The sequence below is a fragment of the Bombyx mori genome, chromosome 15, assembly GCF_030269925.1.
Source record: "Bombyx mori chromosome 15, ASM3026992v2".
Classification (NCBI taxonomy): domain Eukaryota; kingdom Metazoa; phylum Arthropoda; class Insecta; order Lepidoptera; family Bombycidae; genus Bombyx; species Bombyx mori.
The window spans coordinates 1,221,956-1,246,822 of NC_085121.1; the positions used below are offsets into that span (position 1 = coordinate 1,221,956).

The window sequence follows — 24,867 nt, forward strand, 5'->3', positions numbered from 1 at the left end:
TATTTGCGTTTCGTTTGCAATCTCAAGCGTGTTTGCATAATAGGTAACTTTTCTAACAAACGGCTTATTTTACCTGGTCCCGCGTAAGTTCTGTTCCAAATGAAAATGCATTTTTTTAAATGAAGTAATGTAATATTATTAAAATTTATATCTATGTAAGCTTGAGGGTAGACATTATCTTGTTGAACACCAAGTAAAACGATGTCACTTTTTGGTTCCTGATTTAATCAATAATATGTTATCTTAACAATTCACTTTAACACTTGTCCAACTTTAACCAGTACGTACAACAGTCACTGAATCACACAACGTAACAAGGATATAGTAAGTGCACCAGGCAAGCGCAGTCCAACGAATGTTCATTTCAAGGCACGTTCCGCCTTTTTATACTAGCCGGCGCAGCTGGCTTATGAGTCACTTCTGTTGCAGCTGTTGTTTACGAGTGGAACGACACGGCCGGCGCGCCTGGCTTGTGTGAGTCACTCCTATTGCACGTGCTATATAACATAAATATCGTTAACGCCGTCACGGCCATACTGACGTGCGCTCGTCCTCGTGCGCGCATTCTTATGGTATGTCTGTGAACAACAAATGTGTTCGTTCATCCTGACATTAACGGATGCAACTTAAAACGTGGTCTATGATATTAACAATCTAGTACGGTTCGGTTCGCATAATTCTTCAGAAAATCCTATACTGGCTATAAATAACCTTCAGACTGCTTACATACCTGGGCCAGTTCATTTAAAACTCTTCAGGTATGTAAGTATGTCCCTTTTAACTTAGACCGGAGTTGTTATCCCTTCAGTTTTTCGAACTGGACCGGATAATGCTAGACCGAATCGCAATCCCTGTAGCTAATTGCTGTGGCTAATCTGGATGAAAATCCCTATAGCCAAGCCATTGGACCGGACAGACCCTTCAATGACTTCACACTTTCTTTTTTTTTTCTCTTTTTTTTTTGCTAGTCCGGATTAACATCTCTCTAGCCACATACAATTCTCTTTTTTTTTTTTAATCTGCGTGTACGGTAGCGTTTGTTAAAACATTTCTTAAACCAGAACATTTATACGGAATTTCTTCAGAAATAGTGCGAGACCGACCATCGTTTTCTACATTTCCAACACCTGCACCTGAGGTGCCTAAGCTTACAGACATTGTATCACTACCCACAGACTATGTTTGCTGTATCGCTATTTGCGGACAAAAATGTCGCTTCTATTGTCAGTGATAGAGTCGTCATCATTAAGATCAGTTTCATGAACAAGATTAATTAACCCATCTGTGTACGCCGTCACGTCATCGTCACTATAATTTTCAGAAATTTCTAGTAGGCCTGACGGGCCTCGAGGTACTTCGCGTAAGTTTTCATGGGGAACTTTGTACACTAGAACCATTTATATGTCTCAACTTATACCTATCGTTTTCCAAAACTGCAGATGATTGAAAGATTACTGGTGGCCCGGAGGCCTTTCCCGCTTCACCAGGACGGGTGGGCGAGCAAAGGCTCAGCCAAGAGGGGTGGGATTTGCTAACAACTGCCCGAGCGCCTCCGCAGGAGACCTAACAACTCAAGAGCAATTGCTTCGCGAATGAATCTACTACCGGATCGGAATCGCGACCCACTGAGAAGATCCGGCGAGAAACTCAGTGGGCTGATGCATGGGTTAGGTTGCACGTCGACCTCTTTGTCGAGTTCGACGAGTACGATTACTGGGGTTCCTCAGCCTGCTCCTAGTGTTAGAGCTGAAGGTATCTAATGCAAGAGTTATTGGATCTGATGGATCCGTAAGGACGTGTCTAGGGTGACTACGGTGACTTGTTCATGAAACCGCTTACCATTAAATAAATTACTATGGCTTTGTTTTATAAGACTACATTCTAACCCTGAATGGAACATAAAGGGGAAGCCAAAACCACTTATCTGTAACACACTGAAGCTCTGGAACACACGTTGACGTCTCTGGTTGGACCTGCCACAGCACCTGGAGCAGTGTCGTTTTTCTTCTTGTAGCGCATGGAACACCCAGAAGCTACATGGCTCGCATCACCGCACACGTAACAGCCGACTTGCAGGCGAGAGCCGGGCGCCCACGGATGAGGAGGTTGTTCAGGTTTTGCAGGCTATATTTTTGTGAGGCAAGTAGTAGCTCGAGCCTTAAGCGAATGTGTGAGAGTCAAAATTAAATCGACACCATCCAATACTTCAACTACTTTAAACGGCCCTTTAAACTTCGTATCTAATTTCGTTTGATTATGCTCTTCGTATTAATGTGTGGACGAGCTCACAGCCCACCTTGTGTTAAGTGGTTACTGGAACCCATAGACATCCACAGCGTAAACGCACCACACACCTTGAGATAGAAGTTCTAAGGTCTCAGTATAGTTACAACCGCTGCCCCACCCTTCAAACCGAAATACACCACTGCTTCACGGCAGAAATAGGCAGGGTGATGGTACCCGTGCGGTCGATGGCACTATACGGAGCACCCGTCTGGTGCCACGTCCTTACCCACGAGAACGTCGCCGCGCTGCGACGCCGGCAGCGCGCGATCGCAGTTATTCAATGATACCTCACAGTCTCCTACGAGGCGGCGCGCCCTAGCGCAAGTGCAGCCGGAGCGCGGGGGCTCCAATATCGGCAGTCCGTGCTGGAAGCGTGGTCTCGTCGTTTGGCGGACCCGTCAGCTGGCCTCCGTACCGTCGAGGCGATCTGCCCGGTTCTCGCGGACTGGGTGGGCCGCGACCGCGGAAGTCTCACCTCCGGCTACCTGTGCAGACTCACAAGACATTTTACCACCATGCAAACTTCTTACCGCAACAAATCTTACCAGCCACCACGCAAACTACAATTTTACGGGTTCCACCTCTCTTACACGATGTTACTCCCACACTGAGGAAGCCAACCGCGAACACTTGTCAAGCACGCACAAGCACGCACTTCACCGGAAAAACCTGCATCCGCCAGCGGAACCCGAACACCGCCGCATCGCCAGACACGAACGCACCGGACGTCTTATCTTACAGGTCACGACGACTTCAGATGTGTCAATTTTTCTTCCCCACGGAAACTTGCTTGCTTTCTTGTTTGCTTGCTTGCTGGAGCCCGAAGTCATCGAACGTGTAGTGTTATTGGTATTGAATCGAGTAGATTCTAAAATTTCAGCGACAATTCACAGTCTCATGTCCTGGTTTACTGTACTAGTGCCATGTAACTCTAGCAGTAGTCATTGGCTTAAAAACGATTCGTGTCGGAACTACCCACTCGTCATGACAGATCCATTATTGCGATCGAAGTTTCACTTGAGATTTGCACTTGCCTTAATTTCTTGCAATAGCTTGTTACGTGTTGTATTTCCGTTAGTAAACGCCATGTGATGACGTCGACAGACAAAGTATGCTGCATTCACGCTCTTGTGGCGTACCACTACTAGTATTCTGATCTGCATCATGTTTTTTTTGCTGTACTTCGAACATGGTCAAACACGTCACGCCAGTGAGAGTAGAGTCCTGATCCCACTTCTGATGTAAGCTTGAGGGTAGACATTATCTTGTTGAACACCAAGTAAAACGATGTCACTTTTTGGTTCCTGATTTAATCAATAATATGTTATCTTAACAATTCACTTTAACACTTGTCCAACTTTAACCAGTACGTACAACAGTCACTGAATCACACAACGTAACAAGGATATAGTAAGTGCACCAGGCAAGCGCAGTCCAACGAATGTTCATTTCAAGGCACGTTCCGCCTTTTTATACTAGCCGGCGCAGCTGGCTTATGAGTCACTTCTGTTGCAGCTGTTGTTTACGAGTGGAACGACACGGCCGGCGCGCCTGGCTTGTGTGAGTCACTCCTATTGCACGTGCTATATAACATAAATATCGTTAACGCCGTCATCTACATATTTATTAAAGTCTCAGCAAAAATTAAAAAATATTCTATTCGAAATGCCACCTTTCGCTTTTTTATACAGGTCTTTAATCTGTTTGGCCACGAATCTATGGATTTACGCACTGTTTCCAAGGGAAATTTTGCCACTGCTTGCTGTAAAGATTTTTTAAGAGACTCAATGTCATCATGTCGTTTAAAGCAAGCCATGTCCTCTAAAACTGACCATAATTTGAAGTCTAAAAGGTTGAAGTCTAGGCTAGATGAGGGCCAGTCTTCAGCTCTTATCAAGTCCGGAATGTTGGTTTCAAGCCAGGCTTGGGTAGTTGCCTTGTGACCAGGTGCAGAGTCTTACTGGAAAGTCCACGGTATATTTTTAAAAGTGTATTGCTGAGAGGTTTCACAACACGTTCCAAGACTGTATCTTGACACAATTTGGCTGAAGTTTTCACTCCTTTTTCACAAAAATGTAGTCCCGTGGCCCCTTGACCCGCCTCACCAAACCACTGATGACCACGTTGTACCTTTCCGACCACTTGAGCAGCTTCTTTAGACCCGTGAGCGTACACTTTATCATTTATATCATTTCATTAAACTTTAAAATACCACCTTTTTCCAAACTTAAGTCTCAGCCACTCGTTAGCGGAAGTACAATGAAGACAGAACAGCCAATATATTATGTGTGCTTCCACATTTTCATACGACTACTGAACCTGGAATATTTCCAAAATTTCAACGAGACAGCCCATTATAAAGTACATACACACTTGAAATAAACACTGCGCTTCACATTTGTTCTATAATTTTTGTATTCATGTCATATGAACTAAGTTGGTTATAATTGTTATGTTGTCTGTTTCAACCTAAGTAATTTAAACCTTTTTCGATCGACAAACGGGAAGATCTTTGACTGAGTTGGTAAACTTGCATTCCTTTGCAAACCATTACGTAAACAATTAAGCAAACCATCCCCGAATCACATATTTCAGTAATAATGAAATTAAATGTTTTTTTATTGCTGAGATGGGTAGACGAGCTCACAGCCCACCTGGTGTTAAGTGGTTACTGGAGCCCATAGACATCTACGACGTAAATGCGCTACCCACATTGATATATATATTACGTTCTAAGGTCTCAGTATAGTTTCAACGGCTGCCCCACCCTTCAAACCGAAACGCATCACTGCTTCACGGCAGAAATAGGCAGGGTGGTGGTACCTACCCGAGCGGACTCACAAGAGGTCCTACCGCCACTCATTACGCAAATTATAATTTTGCGGGTTTGATTTTTATTCCACGATGTTATTCCTTCACCGTGAAAGTCAATCGTGAACTTTTGTTGAGTACGTATTTCATTAGAAAACTGGTACCCGCCGGCGGAATTCGAACACCGGTGCATCGCTCAACACGAATGCACCGGACGTCTTATCCTTTAGGCCACGACGATTTATAATTTGGTGGCATTATATGAAAAAAAAATCTGCATATTTCAAAAGCTCTCTTTCGTCCACTTACAGCTTATTAAAGCAGCGAGAGAATTATGTATGCACACGCACCGGCGGCCGGCAGCCCGCTCTAAAATAATAATTAAACTACCAAGTAAATTGTTTATTTAATTAAAGGCGCTCATCATGCCCCCGTTATACCAAGACCATTTCGTTTTCCATCCTAGCTCATTTAGTAATGTACACACACGCAAAACTGAAAATTATGTTATCCTACCACTCATTATAGTTCGCTAACGTAAATTACTCTGAAATGACTAAAGAGGGTAGATACATTTTTTGTCTACGATTTCATACACGTCCTTCGTCTACATTAATGCATCCTGTTTTCACTAGTCTCGTATAACGCGGTACTCTTTTAACGCGTTATGATATAACGTGATCCTGTATCTCGTATGCAAATTGTTTCCTCCATCTAACGCGGGGATTTTTCGCATATTCATCTATGTATTTAGAATGTTCTTAGTTTGAATTTAATAAAACTCACATAAGTTGTTCTTTACCTTCTTAATATTAGATTTGAACCTCCTTTAATATGAATATTCAAAAGTGAACAATTTGTACAGTGATGCACAAATTGTTTCATAATTCACATGACGCGTTATATACTTAGTCTGGCCATAAATACTGTTACAATTAAAAATAAACAAAATATTACATTTGAATTTGGAATCTGTCATTTGTTTATGATTGCTCTTTGAGTTTTCTCATTTTGATGCCAATACATTGTACAATATTTTGCGATATTAAAGTGGAGTGGGGTGATAAAGAGAACCGAATCGCTGTGATTCCATTACACAAAGTAGATATGGAGCCAAATGCAATTTTTAAAACTCTCCATACGCTTGGTATTAGTAAAATGTTGGTGTACCGGGCTATTAATAGGTGCAATGAGACCTCCTCTGCTTGTGACAGAAAAAGATTTGGCCATCCACGTAGTGTTCGTACGGAAATGGTGGTCAAAGCAGTAAGGGAAAGCATTCGAAGAAATCCTGTCCGAAAGCAAAAGATTTTATCTCGGGAGATGAAGATAGCACCTAGAACCATGTCGCGTATTTTAAAAGATGACTTAGGACTTGCAGTCTATAAGAGACGTACTGGTCATTTCTTAACTGATAATTTAAAAGAGAATAGGGTGGTAAAATCGAAACAACTACTGAAGCGGTACGCAAAGGGAGGTCATAGAAAAATTTTGTTTACGGATGAGAAATTTTTTACAATTGAGCAACATTTTAACAAACAAAATGACCGTATTTATGCTCAAAGCTCTAAGGAAGCTTCCCAATTAGTCAACAGAGTGCAACGTGGGCACTAACCGACTTCAGTGATGGTTTGGTGGGGTATTAGCTATGAAGGAGTGACTGAGCCATACTTTTGTGAAAAAGGTATCAAAACATCGGCACAAGCGTATCAAGATACCATTCTTAAGAAGGTAGTGAAGCCCCTTAACAACACCATGTTCAATAGTCAAGAATGGTCCTTCCAGCAAGACTCGGCGCCAGGTCATAAAGCTCGGTTTACGCAGTCTTGGTTGGAAACGAACGTTTCGGACTTCATCAGAGCTGAAGACTGGCCGTCGTCTAGTCCCGATCTTAATCCGCTGGATTATGATTTATGGTCAGTTTTAGAGAGTACGGCTTGCTCTAAACGCCATGATAATTTGGAGTCCCTAAAACAATCCGTACGATCGGCAGTGAAAATTTTTCCCATGGAAAGAGTGCGTGCTTCTATTGATAACTGGCCTCAACGTTTAAAGGACTGTATTGCAGCCAATGGAGACCACTTCTAATAAGCTTTTTATACTTTAAATTGTTTTATATTCATGTATTAACAACACACTGTAAAAGTAATAAATGTTATTTGCAATAGATTTTTTTTGTCTCAGTATTTATGGCAAGACTAGGTATATGTTTTGCGTTCGTTTCTCAATGTCCGGTCTATAAACGTTCCATGGTAACTGTAAACGAAGGGGTAATCTGAAATATACTTTATTACACATTGTTACCCCAGTAAGAGCAACGCCATCTATCGTCAAATAGCAGAAACGATAATCAAAGGAACTAGTAAAATCGAGAACGCTCGAGAAGTACAACGCCACACACATACTCGACTTGTGAGGAACGTTTTCGATAACTCTGGGGATGTCACGAAGGCAGTTAGTAATCGGATCTACTCGAAGCGAAACAGCGAACGGATCACCTGAACCGGAGCGGAAGATCGAAATTGAGAATTTTAAAGTGTTCATTAAGCGTTTTAAGTATTCCAAGTGTTAATACAGTGTTAATTTGTAGTTTGGTTGAAATTTTATTTATCCCGAACCCCAGCGTGTAACAATATCTACAAAATTCAAAACACACTGTCCAAAAAAAGCAAGCTACCAGCATCGAGTTATAGCATGCTTGTATTATCCATATCCGATGCGAGGAGTAGAGCGGCATCCCCTGGGAGGTGCAGCCCAGGGACAGACCGACCCCCGGTCAATAGACTACGATATTGAATACACTATCTAATCGACTGGAGCAAGTCTTGTATTTCTCCTTGATTACATTCCTGACTTAGTTAATGTTGGTTGTATCTAAGCAATGTTCTTTGTTTTTTCATTACCCACCATTTAGAACATTACAAATATGCATAAATACTGATAAATACTATAAAATTAGTTTCAATTTGTTGATTTTTAACGTGATCGTTTTGCGACTTTTCTGTGAACGGATCTACGATTTTCCTGAAAAATATGAGCAAAATTGTGGCAATAGGCATTCGTATTTAATGTCGTAGATATTCAAAAAAATATTTATTTATTGTTCGGGTGACATTATAGTCGTACTGAGTTTTAAAATGAACTTCTACTAAAGGTAGGATTACTGCAGTCCCGAAAAAAACTGCCCCAACAGTTTGCAGCAGACTTGCCTATTCTAATATTGTTAGAACAGCTTTCTGTCGTCAGTCTCGTCTGCGTGGACCACACTTTATATCGCATGAGCGGAAACTCGAGTTCAGAAGTCGTATAGGATTATACCCGCAGTATATTCTTTTCCGGGGTCTAAATGAATACTGAATTTCGTCAAAATCGGTAATCTGTGTGCTTAGTGCGAGTTTTCTAACGTTCTCGATAGCGTAAAAGTTAACTGAAGTGCAGAATTATGCATAAAAATACATGGAATCAATTAAAAAAACATTACACAAACTACCATGTATTTGACACACGCACGCTTGGATACTATTTGTTTAGTGTCAAACTTTTCTTATTACTTATAGTCTGTGGTCAAATTGAGTATAGATTAAATATTGTTTGTCTTTATTATTATTTGTCTAAAGTGTATTCTTGGCGAAGTCTGTGAATATAAAAGTATAATAGTCTTTGACAATAGAATGGGTCTGGGTCTGCGGAGGGATTTCGGTTCCCTCTGTATTCTGTACCGTATGTTCCATGGGGAGTACTCTGAGGAATTGTTCGAGATGATACCGGCATCTCGTTTTTACCATCGCACCGCCCGCCACCGGAGTAGAGTTCATCCATACTACCTGGAGCCACTGCGGTCGTCCACAGTGCGTTTCCAGAGATCTTTTTTGCCACGTACCATCCGGCTATGGAATGAGCTCCCCTCCACGGTGTTTCCCGAGCGCTATGACATGTCCTTCTTCAAACGAGGCTTGTGGAGAGTATTAAGCGGTAGGCAGCGGCTTGGCTCTGCCCCTGGCATTGCTGAATCCATGGGCGACGGTAACCACTCACCATCAGGTGGGCCGTATGCTCGTCTGCCTACAAGGGCAATAAAAAAAATATCATAATACTGTACAAATTTATAATTTCAATTAACTATAGTCGAATTTCGACTACCAGGAGACCATTAGTTAATTTCGTATGTAACATTACTTTCTACATTAAAAAATTCCTTCAACATACAGACACAGCGGATTCTATTGTATTATTATATGTATATTGATGCCGGCTGAGTTTCTTGTTCGGTCTATATATAGATTTTATAGACGCACGCCCTAAATATAGTGCTAATCTTGTCCGTGACGTGAGGTTTTAATTGCGGAAGGCAGACTGCTTGGTCAAGCTACCATCAATTAAGGAAATCGGTAACTGCAGGACGCAGCCATGCGAGTGAATATAGCTGGAGACTCGGTGGTATTTGCTCCAGAGGCGATTTTAGCAAGAAGACATGATAATAATGATGACGGGTGAAATAAATAAACCAAAATAATCTCTGCAAATCTTCGATCAACAATAGTAACTAGATAAAGGGACATGTACAAAATCAAAGAAAAAACCGGCCGCGTGAATTAAAAATCGGTAATTTTGTTTAAAATTTAATATTATTTATTTGCTTAAAGCTTAAAATATAACTTCATGTACTTACCGAAAGTAAAATACTCCGGCCGTTAAATTGCTATTTCGGGCATTTTTTGCAACTTTTGAATATACACTGCGGCCTTGTGAGACGGGTTGACATTGGCTGTGTCTGATATGAACTAAACAAAATAAGAGCCCACATTTCAAGTGAGCTGTTATTTGACGAGACGGATTTTTGCGCCGACCCTAAATCTAGTTACTATTGTTGATCGAAGCTGCAAATGATAAAACGATGATACAAGTTGAAGATTAATTATTTTTTAATAAAAAAAAACAGAAAGTCAAGCAAACAGAAAAGAAATAGATAAAAATGAATAGACAACGTCAAAAGCCAAGAATAAAAAACTACATCAGCTATCAAAATAGAAAAGAGGTCCGCAACAACGGGAGTGATCCGCACCATCTTAATAATAATTTCATAATAATTCCTCAATGTGTCCGTGTAACAGGGACATTTTTTTCCTATTCTAGTGACCTGGAGGAGTCATATTAGATTTGACGAGCGAGTATATGAGCTCAAGGGGCTCTAAGCTGACGTTTGCTAACATTAGCTCTAGCAACAGCAGTGCTTCGCAGAATCTACCGCCGGATCGGAAACTCGACCCACTGAGAAGATCCGGCGAGAAACTCAGTGGGCTGTGTCTGTGGGAACAGGGACAGAGAATCAAGGATTCAAATTAGGGCTCCAAGCAATACATTATACAAAGAAAATCAACAAAGAAAGGAGAGCTCATTGACATAATTATGTGCATCACGGAAAGTAGGTACATTTCGATAGGTATATTTTTTTAATTAGGTACTTGTCAGCATTTAGTTCTTTTATAAAAAAAAAAACACGTGTGGCACTCGGGGACTGCCGCGGTAAAGCTATTGCATAGTGTTTTTTATCAACTTATGCAATTATAATTGGAGAATAATAATTTAATATTAAAACAATAATAAAATAAGACATGATGCGCATTCAGTGCGACGTCACGCCGCGCGTTTATTCACAAACACTACACAAGCGCAACGTGTGAATGTGTTGATCGCGAGCTACATGGTAGGCAGAGTGGGAGGTGTTAGGTTTTATTTTCGTTACGGAATTTCTTGATTCGGTCGCCACGCTCAAAGGCTGCGATAAAAGCTATGCAATAGCTTAAATATCTTTCCACGTTTCTACTGTCACTACTATATGGAAACGGGTTTTGTGGAGAGTAGGTACTAAGTGTACTAAGTAGATAATAGGAGTACTAAGTAGGTACTAGGTAGGTAGGATGCGACTTTACTGTGCCCCTCGCATTACTGACGATCATGAACGACGGTAATCACCGCCCAGTACGTGGGCCGTACGTTAGTCTGCCTACAAGCTCAATTTAAAAAAAAACTCGATAGAAAAATAAACCGGAAAAGCCCTTTCTCAATTTTCTAAACTACGCTATGCTTACGTCACATACCTTAATACAATATAGAAATGCATTACCAAACTAAAATAATGTTATTTCATCGCATTACACAATCATCTCAAGAGTAAAGCCACGATACGCCGCGCGTCTAATAAATGAAATATTAAAATTGATAACTATAATACTATCATATTGTAATTATTGCATTATTAAATCTACTAGAGGTCCCGCAGTAGTCGAAATTCGACTATAATTAATTGGAATTGTAAGTTTGTACACTATTATGATTGTATTTTATACTTCTATAATCACAAATTTCGCCAAGACTACACTGTAACAAATATTAACAAAGGCAATCAATATTTAATCTATTCTCAATTTGACCACAGACGTCAAAAACAAAAGTTTGACAATAAATAGTTTGCATGCGTGTGTGCGTCAAATACATGGTATGTAGTGTGCGTAACGTTTTCTTTATAGATTTAATGTATCTTTTATGCATTATTTAAAAAAAATATTAGCATTGTGCTTCTTCTCTATATTCTCTATAAGTGTGGAAAATTTCATACTCCTCCGTCCGCGCAATTTTCGTAAAAAGGGATACAAAGTTTTTGCTTCACGTATTAATATATAGATACTTAAAATTGTGCAAAACAAAACAATATTTTTAAAACGCGTTTGAATATTTCACGAAACGCACCACGGAGGCAGACACATGTAAATTACACAGCAAATTGCATGGTAAATCAGCTCAACTAGAATGTTGCCATGTTATAAAACAACGTTAAATAGTTGCAAGCGGAAACGTATTTTACTTTGCGACAACGAATTTAGCTCGTTATAACGCAGCAGCTCGTTCGTTATAACGATGTTAATGGGAGTACGGACATTCGACTAAGGCGGACGCTTAATGATTACAACTCTTCACAAATCACCCCAAAGTCCCAAGACATGGGGTTCGATGATACAACGATTCCTTGGAACGACTTTGGACATCTGTAAAACTACGCATTCAGCACTATCGACAGTATGAATGTAAACAAGAAATTAATACTTACAAATAGCAAAGATGTTTGACTTAATGTTAGATAAACAAAATTCTTTAATGCCTGTCAATTATATTATAGTGAAGTCATATATTTTATAATTACCGTTATAACTTTGTGAACTATTTTTAACTTTCTGTATACGTTGTCGATGGTTTAGATGCTTTCAAACATTTAATTGTATACACTAAGAAAATGTGCTGTTTGAATAAAGATCTTATATCTAAGGCAGCTTTTGGAGGTGCTCGTATTGTGAAAAGCTCCGATGCTCATTTAGTGTCAGATGGGTTGCGAACTCGTTAGTCAAATCGAAATGTTAGTCTAAAAGTTAACGTTACTAAGTCGCAAGATGATCTTAAAAATAATGATCGCATACATATTTTATCTCTGGTTCCACGTCACGTCTGCTGAAACCTCCGCTGTTTATTTCAAACGATTTGTTTACGTTATTTTCATTGTTTTATTATCGGCTTATGTTTATAATTACCGTTAAATCGTATCGGGGTCGAAATTCATATTGTATTTTCTTGTTTATGAAAAACAAAAAAGCGTTTTGTGAATTGATGTCTTAATATTTTGGTTTAGGCTTCGGTTTGTTGGCAGTTCAGTTTTATTTTCAGGTTGGTATTACTTTTGAGTAGAATGAAGTTCTGTTGCATGTGAGTTTGTGTTCAGTCATTGTTTGAATTGTTTCGGGTTGATATTAATGAAAACAATTGAACGTGAGAAGATTTTACTGACTCGGTGGTGATGTAGTTAGCGGCCCTGACTGTTGCACCGTGGGTCGTGGGTTCGATTCCCACTTCGGGCAAACGTTCGCAGCATGAACGGGTTTCTTTGCTTTTGGCTGGGTGTTTATTATCTATTTTATATGTATATCAGTCTCTCATAACACAGAGAATCCGTGCGTGATTTGTTCCCATTTAGACAATAAGATACTTGCAATTCATACCACGAATATTTTTCATAATATTTTAAAGTATGTACCTATTTCTAAAGTTTTGTTCTTTTTGTATTCTATATTATCGAATGAGGTAAGAAGGTAGGTGCACTGGTGGTAGGACCTCTTGGGGGTCTGCGCGGGTAGGTTCCACCACTCTGCCTATTTTTGCCGTGAAACAGTAATGCGTTTCGGTTTAAAGGGTGGGGCAGCCGTTGTAGCTATACTTGAGACCTTAGAACTTATATCTCAAGGTGGATGGCGCATTTACGTTGTAGATGTCTATGGGCTCCGGTGGGCTGTGAGCTCGTCCACCCATCTAAGCAATAAAAATAAATAGAATTTTAAATTTCATTTTGAAGTCGTCATGGTCCACGGGATATAACGCCCGGTGTAGGTACTAGTATCAAGTGATGCAACCGTGCTTAAGTTCGAATCCCGCAAACAGATATTGATTTTTCGAATGAAATACGTATTTAGCTTAGGTGCGACAATGATTTCCACGATGAAGAAATAAACATTGCGTAAGAAAAACGAAACCGCAAAAAACTGTAATAAAAGTGTAAGCAATTGAGATGTGATGTCTATAGACAGATGGGCTATAAGCACTAGCTTAGCTTAGCACCCGGATTTGCAATAAAAATAACTAATTTTTTTTTTTCTAACTGCACACATTTTTATTGCTGGCTATCAACAATGTGTTTCGTGATGTATGTAACACAAATAAAAAGTATGATTGTCAAAAACGTAAAAAAAAAAAAACTAAGGGTAAATGAGTTAGCACACTCGCATTGTGTTGCAGAGGATAAATCAGCGTCGCTGTCGATGGGCGCGCAGCGTAAAACGGAACGCGGATGATCGATGCGTTCGATATTCGAATTTCGAACAAGACAGTTGGATTTGAATTTGATTAGTTTTCGAGCTTTGATTGTCAGTTACTATAGATATTTTTAATCAAACATGGAAGTTAATTGGGAAATACAAATCATGATTCTAGTTTTGCTCTGAGTGACTTCATTATTCATGATTCTTGTTAGCGATCATCAGCACTAAGCCTTGATGTTTTTTTTCAAGCGGGAAAAATCTATGTTTAAATTTCAAGTTCTTATTATGGTAGAGCTACATAGAAATTCAGTGATACCAGCATGAGTCATGCAAACAAATATCCACCACGCTCCATTCCTTGTCCTGTTCTGGTGAAACTGGAAAGGCCTCCGGGCTACCAGTAATCCTACAATAAAAAAAATAAAAACCATTCCTTGAAGAGTCAAACAAGAATATATATTTTCCTTTTATTGTTCTCGTAGGCAGGCGATTATACGGCTCGCCAGATAGTGAGTGGTTACCATCGGCCATCTCTCATTAACCTCTCAACGATTTTACAAAAACCAAATCTAAAAAGAATTCTCAGTTTTGCCATCACCAAAACGAAAAAAATGTTTTTGTTTTTCAAAGCAAAAAAAACAAAAAATCGATTTTAACGAAAAACTAATCGATAATTAGAAATTATTATTTGCGTAGCTGCGAATTACGAATCGGGTACGTAAATTAACACGTAAATCGAGCCCTTGACTTGTATGTTTATTGCAACACTAAAATAACACGCAATTTTGCAATAGTACTCGCGAACCGACGCTTGTAAGTGGTCCACATATAGACGCGGTAATGCATTAGAGATGCGGCAAAGTTACACTTGCAATTTCCCGAATTCGAATGAGAATATCGAATGTCGTTACGAGACCACCTCACTTGGTAATGACTTCGTTTTATTCTCTGACTTCACCTGTCCAGTAACCAGTCCATACCTGCCTATTTCTGCCGTGAAGCAGTAATGCGTTTCGATTTGAAGGGTGGGGCAGCCGTTGTAACTATACTTGAGACCTTAGAACTTATATCTCAAGGTGGGTGGCGCATTTGCGTTGTGGATGACTATGGGCTCCAGTAACTACTTAACACCAGGTGGGCTGTGAGCTCGTCCACCCATCTAAACAATAAAAAAAAACTGATCCTACGCTTAGATATTAAGTGTGCTGTGAAAGAATTCAGCCCACTTAGTTTCTCGCCGGATCTTCTTAGTGGGCCGCGTTTCCGATCCCGTGGTAGATTCTGCGAAGCACTGCTCTTGCTAGTGTTAGCAAATTCTCTCAGGTTGAGCCCGTAAGCTCACCTACACGTCCGGGCGTAGCTGCAATATCCCTTTAGACTACCAGCAGATACGTAGAAAAAAGATTTCTGAGCCGGATTACACCTAGTCTTGTCTAAAGATATATAAGTCAAATATAACAACGAATTTCATCTAATTTCTGAAGCTTTAAAAATAGTTTTAAGTCAAGATCTTAAGACAACTTATGGTAGGAAAGCTAGAATTTCGTACACAGGCGGTGATTGAAAAGAATGCCCCACCAAAGCGCAAGGTACATAAATGTCGAACGTGAAAACAAAAACATCTTTGCAGCAAAACCCCGTCGGGTATGTCTGACAAACAAAATATCACTTTTTTTTTTCGAACACATTTGCAAGCGACGTATTCTTGGTTGAACGATATCTTATCGTGCGTCACACGCGAGCGAGTAGACCTGCTCGTCTGTGAAACATTGGGACTTCTTGTCATCGCTTGCCTCATGTTTGGATGTAAAAATAGTAGGAAGCTATAAAATTACTTGATATATACAGCATTGTAGTATACGAATATTGAAAATATGATTGCTTTTTTATTTATTTTTTATTGCCCGTGTAGGCAGACGAGCATACGGCCCACTTGATGGTGAGTGGTTACCGTCGCCCATGGACTGGCAATGCCAAGGGCAGAGCCATGCCGCTGCCTAGTGTTATGCCAGAGGCACAAGGGCTTACTGGTGGTAGGACCTCTTATAAGTCCGCGCGAGTAGCTACCAACATCCTGCCTATTTCTGTCGTAAAGCAGTAATGGGTTTCGGTTTGAAGGGTGGGACAGCCGTTGTAACTATACTGAGATCTTAGAACTTATATCTCAAGGAGGGTGGCGCATTTACGTTGTGTATGTCTATGGGCTCCAGTAACCACTTAACACCAGGTGGGCTATGTGCTCGTCCACTCATCTAAGCAATAAAAAAAAGAAAATTTTTCTTACACTATTTTTAATTCAAATTTATTAAAATTTATTTTCTATTTTTTTATTGGATTTTCTATAAAAGCGTATTTTGTTAGTTTTTTTAAACTACTATTTATTAACTTGTGACCTCTACTATATAGCTACAGTCGTTTTATATGTTATTAAACAAATAAAATGTGAACTACAAAAGAAGTCGTCCATGCAAAAACGTTGCGGGCTCCGCTTATACCGGGTACCGCGTGCATAAAACGCTAACAACATTGATGGTAGTGAAATGCAATCGAAAATAGAATGTAAATCTAGATCGGTGCGGCCACAAAAAACGTCTATAAAGCCGTCAATCGCACGTTATTATTTCTGTCAGCGCACCAGCGCTTAGAGCCGCCGACGAAAGCAACTAGAACAGATTGTGAACCGTCTCGCTTCGAAAATTTATCGTCAGGCGTTGTACTCACTACGCTGACGAGGCGTTTAGTTGCGTCAACTTATGGTTTAGTTTCAACTAACACAAATGATTGAGTGTCAGCTGCCAGTCCTGCTAATATTTCCAAAATAAGTCAGTGTTTCTCTTCCAAAGTATGTCACAAATGCTGATGGCAGGGTGTTGGGAGCCCGCTTAGGTAAGTACCAACACCCTGCCGTGAAGCTGCAATGAGTTTCTGTTTAAAGCGCTCATAATTACCACGTGGCCTAAAGGATAAGACGTCCGGTGCATTCATATGTCGCGCGATGCATCAGTGTTCGAATCCCAAGGGCAGGCACCAATTTTTCCAATGAAATACGTACTTAACAAATGTTCACGATTGACTTCCACGGTAAAGGAACAACATCTTAATATATATAAATCTCGTGTCACAATGTTTGTCCTCAATAGACTCCTAAACCACTTAACCCATTATAATAAAATTCGCACACCATGTGCAGTTCGATCCAACTTGAGAGATAGGATAGTTTAAATCTCAAATTATGTCGCAATTTTAATTTATTGCTAATTATTTGTCTGTTATTATTTGACAGTCACAATTATCTGTTAACTCCAAATGATTCTAACAGATGTCGATACCTTTCGACTGGGTTGAGTAAGTAATCAATAGATGGCGCATATATGGCAAAACAACGTTTGCCGGGTCAGCTAGTCGTGTAGTAAAAATCAAAGCCGCATAATTTCTGGTGGGAAGACGTCTTATGAGTCCGCACGGGTAGGTACCACCACCATGCCTATTTCTGCCGTGAAGCAGTAATGCGTTTCGGTTTGAAGGATGGGGCAGCCGTCCTTACTATAGTCTATACTGAGACCTTAGAATTCATATCTCAAGGTGGATGGCGCATTTACATTGTAGATGTCTATGGGCTCCAGTAACCATTTAAGACTAGGTTGGCCGTGAGCTCGTCTAGGCAATAAATACATAAAAACTCGTAGTTTCATCATGGCAATCCGGTTAAAAATAATATAATAATAAAAAACAATTTCAGGCAATGCTGTTCTACGCCCCGCGGTGGCTGTGGAAATCTTGGGAGGGCGGCAAGATCCGCGCCCTCATGATGGACCTAGACGTCGCAGTCTGCACGGAGATAGAGAAGAAGACAAAAAAGAAACTAATCCTGGACTATCTGTGGGAAAACCTGAGGTACCACAACTGGTGGGCCTACAGGTACTACCTGTGCGAAGCGCTTGCCCTTGTCAATGTTATAGGTAATTATTATCTTTTTTTATCCAACATGAAGTTCTGGCACTATGTTGCAAGAGATACTCGGCATCATTCAAAACGCTACACTCTTCTGAATCAAGATTTTTTTTAAATACGTTGCATAACCATAGAGGTTACTTTGTCAGTATTTTCTAAATGTAAAAACATACTATGATATAGTTAATAGGAACCGCTACAGAGGTCACTAGCATGATAAACAAGCCATTCTCTTTGCCAATTAATAGCCAAGCTTACGACCAACCTGGTATTTGGTGGTTACCGTAATAAAAACTCAGGACTTCGCCGGTTCGGCACACTCACCTTGTTTTACGGAGGCGAATTCTCGTCTGTATTACTGTAGCTGTTCTAATCGCATGCTTCGCGCCAAAAGCAGGCGGTCCGTTCTTTTAACTGCTCCTACTCTGGCTAATAAAAGACAAAACTAAAAACACAGCAAAACATTAAGCCATCGTAAAGTTTTAATAAAATACTAATCCCCTCCTCTGTTTTGGCTCCTGAAACAAAAAAATAACTTCCGTCAGCAACGTTTTTATTGTGCATTTCGTGCACGCGTTGACGACAGCTCGGACGGACCCTTCATATAAAAACTGGTGTTTTGCTGAAATAGCTTATTTTTATATTGGTTTTAATTCAATATGTTATGATTTACAACGGTCGACGCTTCGATGCACGCTTGGACTAGACTAAGAGCTCGCGATCGTCGGGTTTTCTCAGCTTGTTTATAATAATAATATATCGACGCTTGAAAGGCAAACGTGACTAAGCGACAATAACTGCTTTGTACATAAATGATTGGCAATAACCATATTCGATGCGCAAAAAATATATATTTTTAGGTCTATTAAAATCACTTCAACCCTACAGCTAGATTCGTTAATATAATTTTTTTATCAGGTATTTCAACTTTAAATTAGTCTACTGTAAAGTTCACGCATTGTCGCTTAGTCACGTTTGCCTTTCAAGCGTCGATATGGAGACAGTATTACATAGTTAGAAGTAGGCGATGGCTGTTCTGTAGCAATTTTTTAAATCTATCTTACAATGAATCGATTGATAAACTTATATTTTCGCGTTAATTTTACAATTCGCACAAACAAACGCCTACGCAAACCGGGAAATATTCCGAAACGTTAAAATTTATAGAAAACGAAAGAATAAAACCCGGAATCAAAGAAAGAAGGAAAAAATTCATCTAGTCATCCTCAATGAATAATTTTGAAAATTTTATTTAATTTATTTTCCTTGAACATTGCGAGCTCTTTGAGTGCAACTAATTTATAATTCAGAGCGCCACGCGTCGCGACAGATGGCCACAGCTAATATTTTAGTTCTAGAACATGTTTAACTTGCGATGCTATCCACGAGCTAAGGGAATTGACAAAAAAAAAACAAATTTTACCACTGTACACAAAAAAAACGCTTACGTTCCGGAATTAGGTTTCAAATAATAAAGTCATTACCGATTCGCAATAATAGTTGAAAAATCGACATCAGTCCTTGTATATTACAATGGGATATTAATATTTCATTAACCACTTTATTTAAAGAAGTAATAGATATCTTATAAAGGTTATTTTCTCATTTTGAATTATCCTTCCGAACAACGAATACATATGGCGGGAAATAGTTTATTATTATTATATGTAATTTTTTTTTTTTAAGAGATTTTATGACCTGGTAACTAAGACCTTTAAGTCATGTCTTATTTTACTTCATATTCTTAATTTTATGAAAAATGATAATATGGAGTGAAATAAAATGAAGATGATTAATTTGAGACATTAATCAACTGGAATGAATTTAATGAAATGAGATGATATGGGATGAAATATAATCGCAGTAAAATGGTGGTCATTTACTGAGATTTTTTCAGTGGACTTTTTGGAGGAACCCGAGAAGTTACGTCCAGCAGCTTTGTTTCATTTTCCCACATTTGTACACTTTCACAGATATTAAACAGTTAATAAACCACCATTATTACACATTTAAACCTGAAGAAACACTAAATAGACAAAATAAAACAAATCACACAACTTCACTCCTCGCGTTCCCGCCAAAAAGTCTATTATATGTAATCTATGATCTAAATATAGATTAAAAAAGGCACGAGGATAATAAGTATAATGCCTTAATGAAGGCAGTTGTTTAAGAAACATAGTAACAGAAAAGTAGTAAGATCTTCGAGCTCGAAGTTAGCATACTCGTATCTTGTGGTCAATAGCCAGTAATAATTTAAATGAATTACAAAACTTTATGATAGTTTATAATTATCGTATTTATTGATTATATGCGATCCATTCGCAAATACATAAATATTTAAAAAAAAATGTAAAAGTATAAATCTTTAAAACATAGATCCGTAAAATATATTATATCTTTGAGATCTTCCACATTTCGCAATAATAAAAGTTTTGTTTTTCATTCCAGGGCAAATGTTCTTGATGAACAGGTTCTTCGACGGAGAGTTTATGACCTTCGGGCTGAAGGTGATCAAGTACATGGAGTCCGACCAGGAGATACGAATCGACCCCATGATATACATATTTCCAAGGTCAGTTTCCACTGTCTGTGCCTATTACCTTTCAAAAAGAAATAAATACACTTAACAAATTTATTAAGTGAGCAAAATATTAAAATTGTACTATCGATGTTAAAAACAACATTGTTTTTATTAAAACTAGAATTCATAATTTTAAAAACGCTTTTACGTGTTTCTTCAGGTTTAAATGTGTAATAACAGTGATTTATTAACTGTTTGTATCTGTGAAAGGGCACAAATGTGGGAAAATGAAACAAAGCCGCTGAACGTAACTTCTCGGGATCCTCCAAAAAGTCAACTGAAAAAGTCTCAGTAAATGACCAGCATTGTACTGATATTAAATTTCCGCCCCAAATTTATAAAAGATTAGGCAGTGTGGTATGATACCTTTGCCTTTCCAGTTGGAAAAATAAAACTGCTACTCATTGCATTCTCGAATGAGGCGCTTTCATAATTTTACGCGGGGCTTCCGAAAAATAAAACTACTCGCATAACAATAGGTTACCACTTATCCTGTAGTACTTACTTTTGATAAATAAAGATTTGGTGTTTAATAATTATTAAAAAAGAACATACAGAGACAAATACTTAATCAAGCGACTTAATCGCCAACACTCAATGAACCACTGCGACATGGCTCTTGTACTAACTACAGACCGAATCAACCTTATCAATACATACAACAATACGGTACAATCAGGTGTGTCTGCTAAAAAGACGGTAATTTATGAGTAATACAAACCTGTGCCTGCTCAAAAAATATTTTCTGCTCGTTCGTTTGGTCGAGGTCGTTGACCTCGAAGTTTATTATTTTACATTGCGTGCACTGAAAAATGAGTACTAAACATATACCTACCCTGTGAGATTTCCTAATATATGAAATAGATTATAGATATATTAAGTAGCCGACTGTTTGTCTATTACATATTTGTCTTAGTTTCCGGGCTTAGTTTTTACTGGTGGTAGGAAACCTTGTAGATCCGCGCGAGTAGGTAACACTACCCTGCCTATTTCTTTCGTGAAGCTGTAATGTGTTTCGGTTTGAAGGGTTGGGCAGCCGTTCTAACTATACTGAGACTTTAGAACTGATATCTCATGGTGGGTGGCAGCTTATACGTTGTAGATGTCTATGGGCTCCAGTAACCAGTCCACCAGGTGGGCTGTGAACTCGTCCACTCATCTAAGCAAAAAAAAAACCCATCCCATTCGTCAACGGCTTCCGCAGTTATTGGACTAGGTTTAAACAACTTGTCGTTTTTTGGTTCCAGGATGGTGAAGTGTACGCTTTTCAACAAATTCGGTTCATCCGGCGAGGTGGAGCGGCACGACGCGCTCTGCATCTTGCCCCTGAACGTAGTCAACGAGAAGATCTACATCTTCCTCTGGTTCTGGTTCGTCATCCTCGGCTTCCTTACTTTCATCACGCTCATCTACAGGATCATCATCATCTTCTCGCCGCGCATGCGCGTCTACATGATGCGAATGAGGTTCCGACTCGTGAGGCGGGACAATATCGACACCATAGTGAGGAGAAGCAAGATGGGAGACTGGTATCTGCTCTACATACTAGGAGAGAACCTCGACTCGATCATCTTCAGGGATATAATGCAGGAGTTCGCGAACAAGCTGAACCACAACTACCAGCACCACATTCACGGCGTCCCGGACGCGTGACCTCCGATCCCCGGGTGGGTGTTCCATACGTGACTAACGTCTTTACAGCGCGACATGGACCCGCCCGTCTGACGCGCCCCGCGCCCTCGCCTGCGAACCATCAAGCGATTCTTTACTCGCGTCAAACAGACCCTTGTCGCTCGTTTGCAAGCCCCTGAACAGGCCTAGTCGCCCAGCGATTATCCTCGCACGTTCCCTGTGTATGGACAATAATGTGCGCCGGAGAGACTTCATGTGTCGATAAATTGTAATCAAAAACGCAACAGTGCAATTCTAAACATGCAATAATAGTTTGTACTTAATCTTTAAGAACGTGATCTCAGGACGAATCCTATCGAATGCCTTTATATACGACGACGGATGACCCGTTAGTTGAACTAGTGTTCCTGTTTTTTAGAACTGTACTCATAGTCTTGTTGCTGATAGAGCGATTTAAGTGAGGGCTTTGGTTCCTCTTAAACTAAAGGAGTGAAGGAGAACGCAAGAGTCGCTCGCGACTTGGGAACTTCTACTCGAGAATACGACAGACCAAATGTGAAGCAATAATTAATTTAATATAAGAATATTAGAATGTTAGTGTTGTAATTAATATTGTCTGGTCTGAGTGGAAATGAGAAGTGTCGATCGGTCCGACTCTAAAGATTAATAGTGGTCCGTCATTAGGGCAAAAGACATTTTAAAATAATAACCGCGATGTGGAAGACCACTTTGACCAAAGTTTGTACTTTAATGGGAAGTACCAATGAATCGTATTGCACTGCCATTTGTAAATCAACTCCATAATTGTACTATCAACGTTCGTTTCTGATTAAGCTGTTAGAGAGATTGCTGTATTTAAACACGTATTGAGATTAACCCTTTGACTGATATATAGGTCATCGGTGCCCTACGTGGTGGACTGAAGTAATTATGTCTGTTACTAAGGCCCCAAAATATCTAGTAGACCTTGGGAAAAACGAACCTTTTTTTTTGTTGCTTAGATGGGTGAACGAGCTCACAGCCCACCTGCTGTTAAGTGGTTACTGGAGCCCATAGACATCTGCATGCAGATGCGCCACCCACCTTGAGATATAAGTTCTAAGTTCTCAATATAATTACAACGGCTGTCCTACCCTTCAAACCGAAACGCATTACTGCTTCACGGCAGAACTAGCTAGGGTGGTGGTACCTACACGTGCGGACTCATAAGAGATCCTACCACCAGTAATTACGCAAATTATAATTTTGCGGGTTTTGATTTTTATTACACGATGTCATCATCGTCAAAGTCAATCGTGAACATTTGTTGAGTACGTATTTCATTAGAAAAATTGGTACCCGCCTGCGGGATTCGAACACCGGTGCATCGCTAGATACGAATGCACCGGACGTCTTATCCCTTAGGCCACGACGTTCTTCAGACTTGAAGATACTGAGAATGAATCTGTTTCTAAGAGACCTTAAATACTATAATGGATCCATTAAAAACAAAAGAAGACAAAGTTAGGCAGTCCAGGCGCTTAGTAACGCGGATGCATCAGTGACCTACATGGGAGTCAAAGGGTTAAATCTACTCTACGATCTATGATTTCTTTTAAATGATATCTTTCTGATTGTTCTTGTATATATATGTATATCGATGTCAATGGAGCAGCTGAGATGTTTGTTCCTTTTGAAAATTAATTACAAATTGTTCGTGAAATATATATGTGTCAGACGTTTTCAAAGATCACGTTTATTTTTGTTTATACGTGTCGGCACCCCTTGCGATCGATTCTTCGATGCGAATTATGTATTCGGCAAACGAAAAAAGTTATATTCCAAGATATTTAAAAATTACTTCTAAATATATTTATGTTTGTAAATAATTTAGTCAATTTATTTAATGTAAGGAAACGTAAAATGAAATTCGACAATTATTTATTTATTTTAATTGAAATTCCAAGACCGTAATCTGTATATTATTTTGATTCCTTTCTCCGTGAAATTCGGTCAGGCGAAACCTTCCGTGGCTTTCGAGAAACAATTTTCATCCCGCGTTCCAATAAATAGTTATCTAAAAGAGCCTTACTGGAGAAGATTCGACACGGGAAACATTTTCCATGCGCAAAAATTATCTCTTTTTTTTCTTACGAGTTTATCAATTAACCTCAACCTTATATCTCGGGTTCGTGTTACGTCGGTTTTCCCGTTAATCAGATCGAGCATCTCTTTCTAAATCATCGTGTTAGAAAGAAACGGGTAGTTTCGCCAGACGTACAAATTTACAATCGAACCCGAAATTCAGTAAACCAAACAAGAAATACGTAAAACACAACTTGGTGGTATAATCTTGTTTATTTTTCATAAGTACCATTTAAGCATTACAACTTTTACACAATATGTTGGATCATGACAAAGTTTCATAATTACGTTTTTCTTTTCAAGCGCTCTGTATGTATAAGCGTATTAATTAATTAAGCCAAAATTTGTGCCAAAAATGATCAATCGGTGGAAACGGCAAAATAAAATAAAAGTTACCAACAACGAGATAGAATAAAGCAATGAAAATGAATGAGTTTTATGTTTTATTTTTTTGTTACCTACTTTATTGCAAAATTTCGGTTTGCGATTTTACTCTCGAAGATATTAATTTTTATGTTCAACTTTAAATCGGCGAGCGAATCTTGTCGACAGACATCAGTGTGTTCAGTGTGAGTTTTTTAACTTTTCGATCACGTAAAAGTTAACTAATATTCGTATGGA

At 39.3% G+C, this 24,867-nt stretch overlaps 2 protein-coding genes and 1 long non-coding RNA gene across 12 annotated transcripts in view; 1 reads left to right on the forward strand and 2 right to left on the reverse strand.

Annotated features, from left to right (window-relative positions):
* The window catches only part of LOC101744516 (innexin shaking-B), a 96,702-nt gene extending 72,026 nt beyond the window's left edge, over positions 1-24,676 (forward strand). For all 10 annotated transcript variants that reach the window (XM_038015913.2, XM_062672386.1, XM_038015911.2 and 7 more), the window contains 3 exons: positions 17,695-17,914; positions 20,358-20,481; positions 21,738-24,676. In XM_038015913.2, the coding sequence (XP_037871841.1) occupies positions 17,698-17,914; positions 20,358-20,481; positions 21,738-22,143 (747 nt within the window). In that variant the 5' untranslated portion in view covers positions 17,695-17,697 and the 3' untranslated portion in view covers positions 22,144-24,676. The remainder of the gene's footprint in view (positions 1-17,694; positions 17,915-20,357; positions 20,482-21,737) is intronic.
* Positions 208-11,373, reverse strand: LOC134200152 (uncharacterized). The gene is made up of 2 exons (XR_009974942.1): positions 2,574-11,373; positions 208-2,124 (listed from the first exon to the last, which is right to left on the reverse strand). It is a non-coding gene; the product is annotated as an uncharacterized LOC134200152 (long non-coding RNA).
* Positions 20,181-24,867, reverse strand: part of LOC110385632 (probable RNA-directed DNA polymerase from transposon BS) — a 43,137-nt gene continuing 38,450 nt past the window's right edge. The window contains exon 3 of the transcript XR_009974936.1: positions 20,181-20,509. The gene's annotated coding sequence lies outside the window, so the exon portion shown is untranslated. The remainder of the gene's footprint in view (positions 20,510-24,867) is intronic.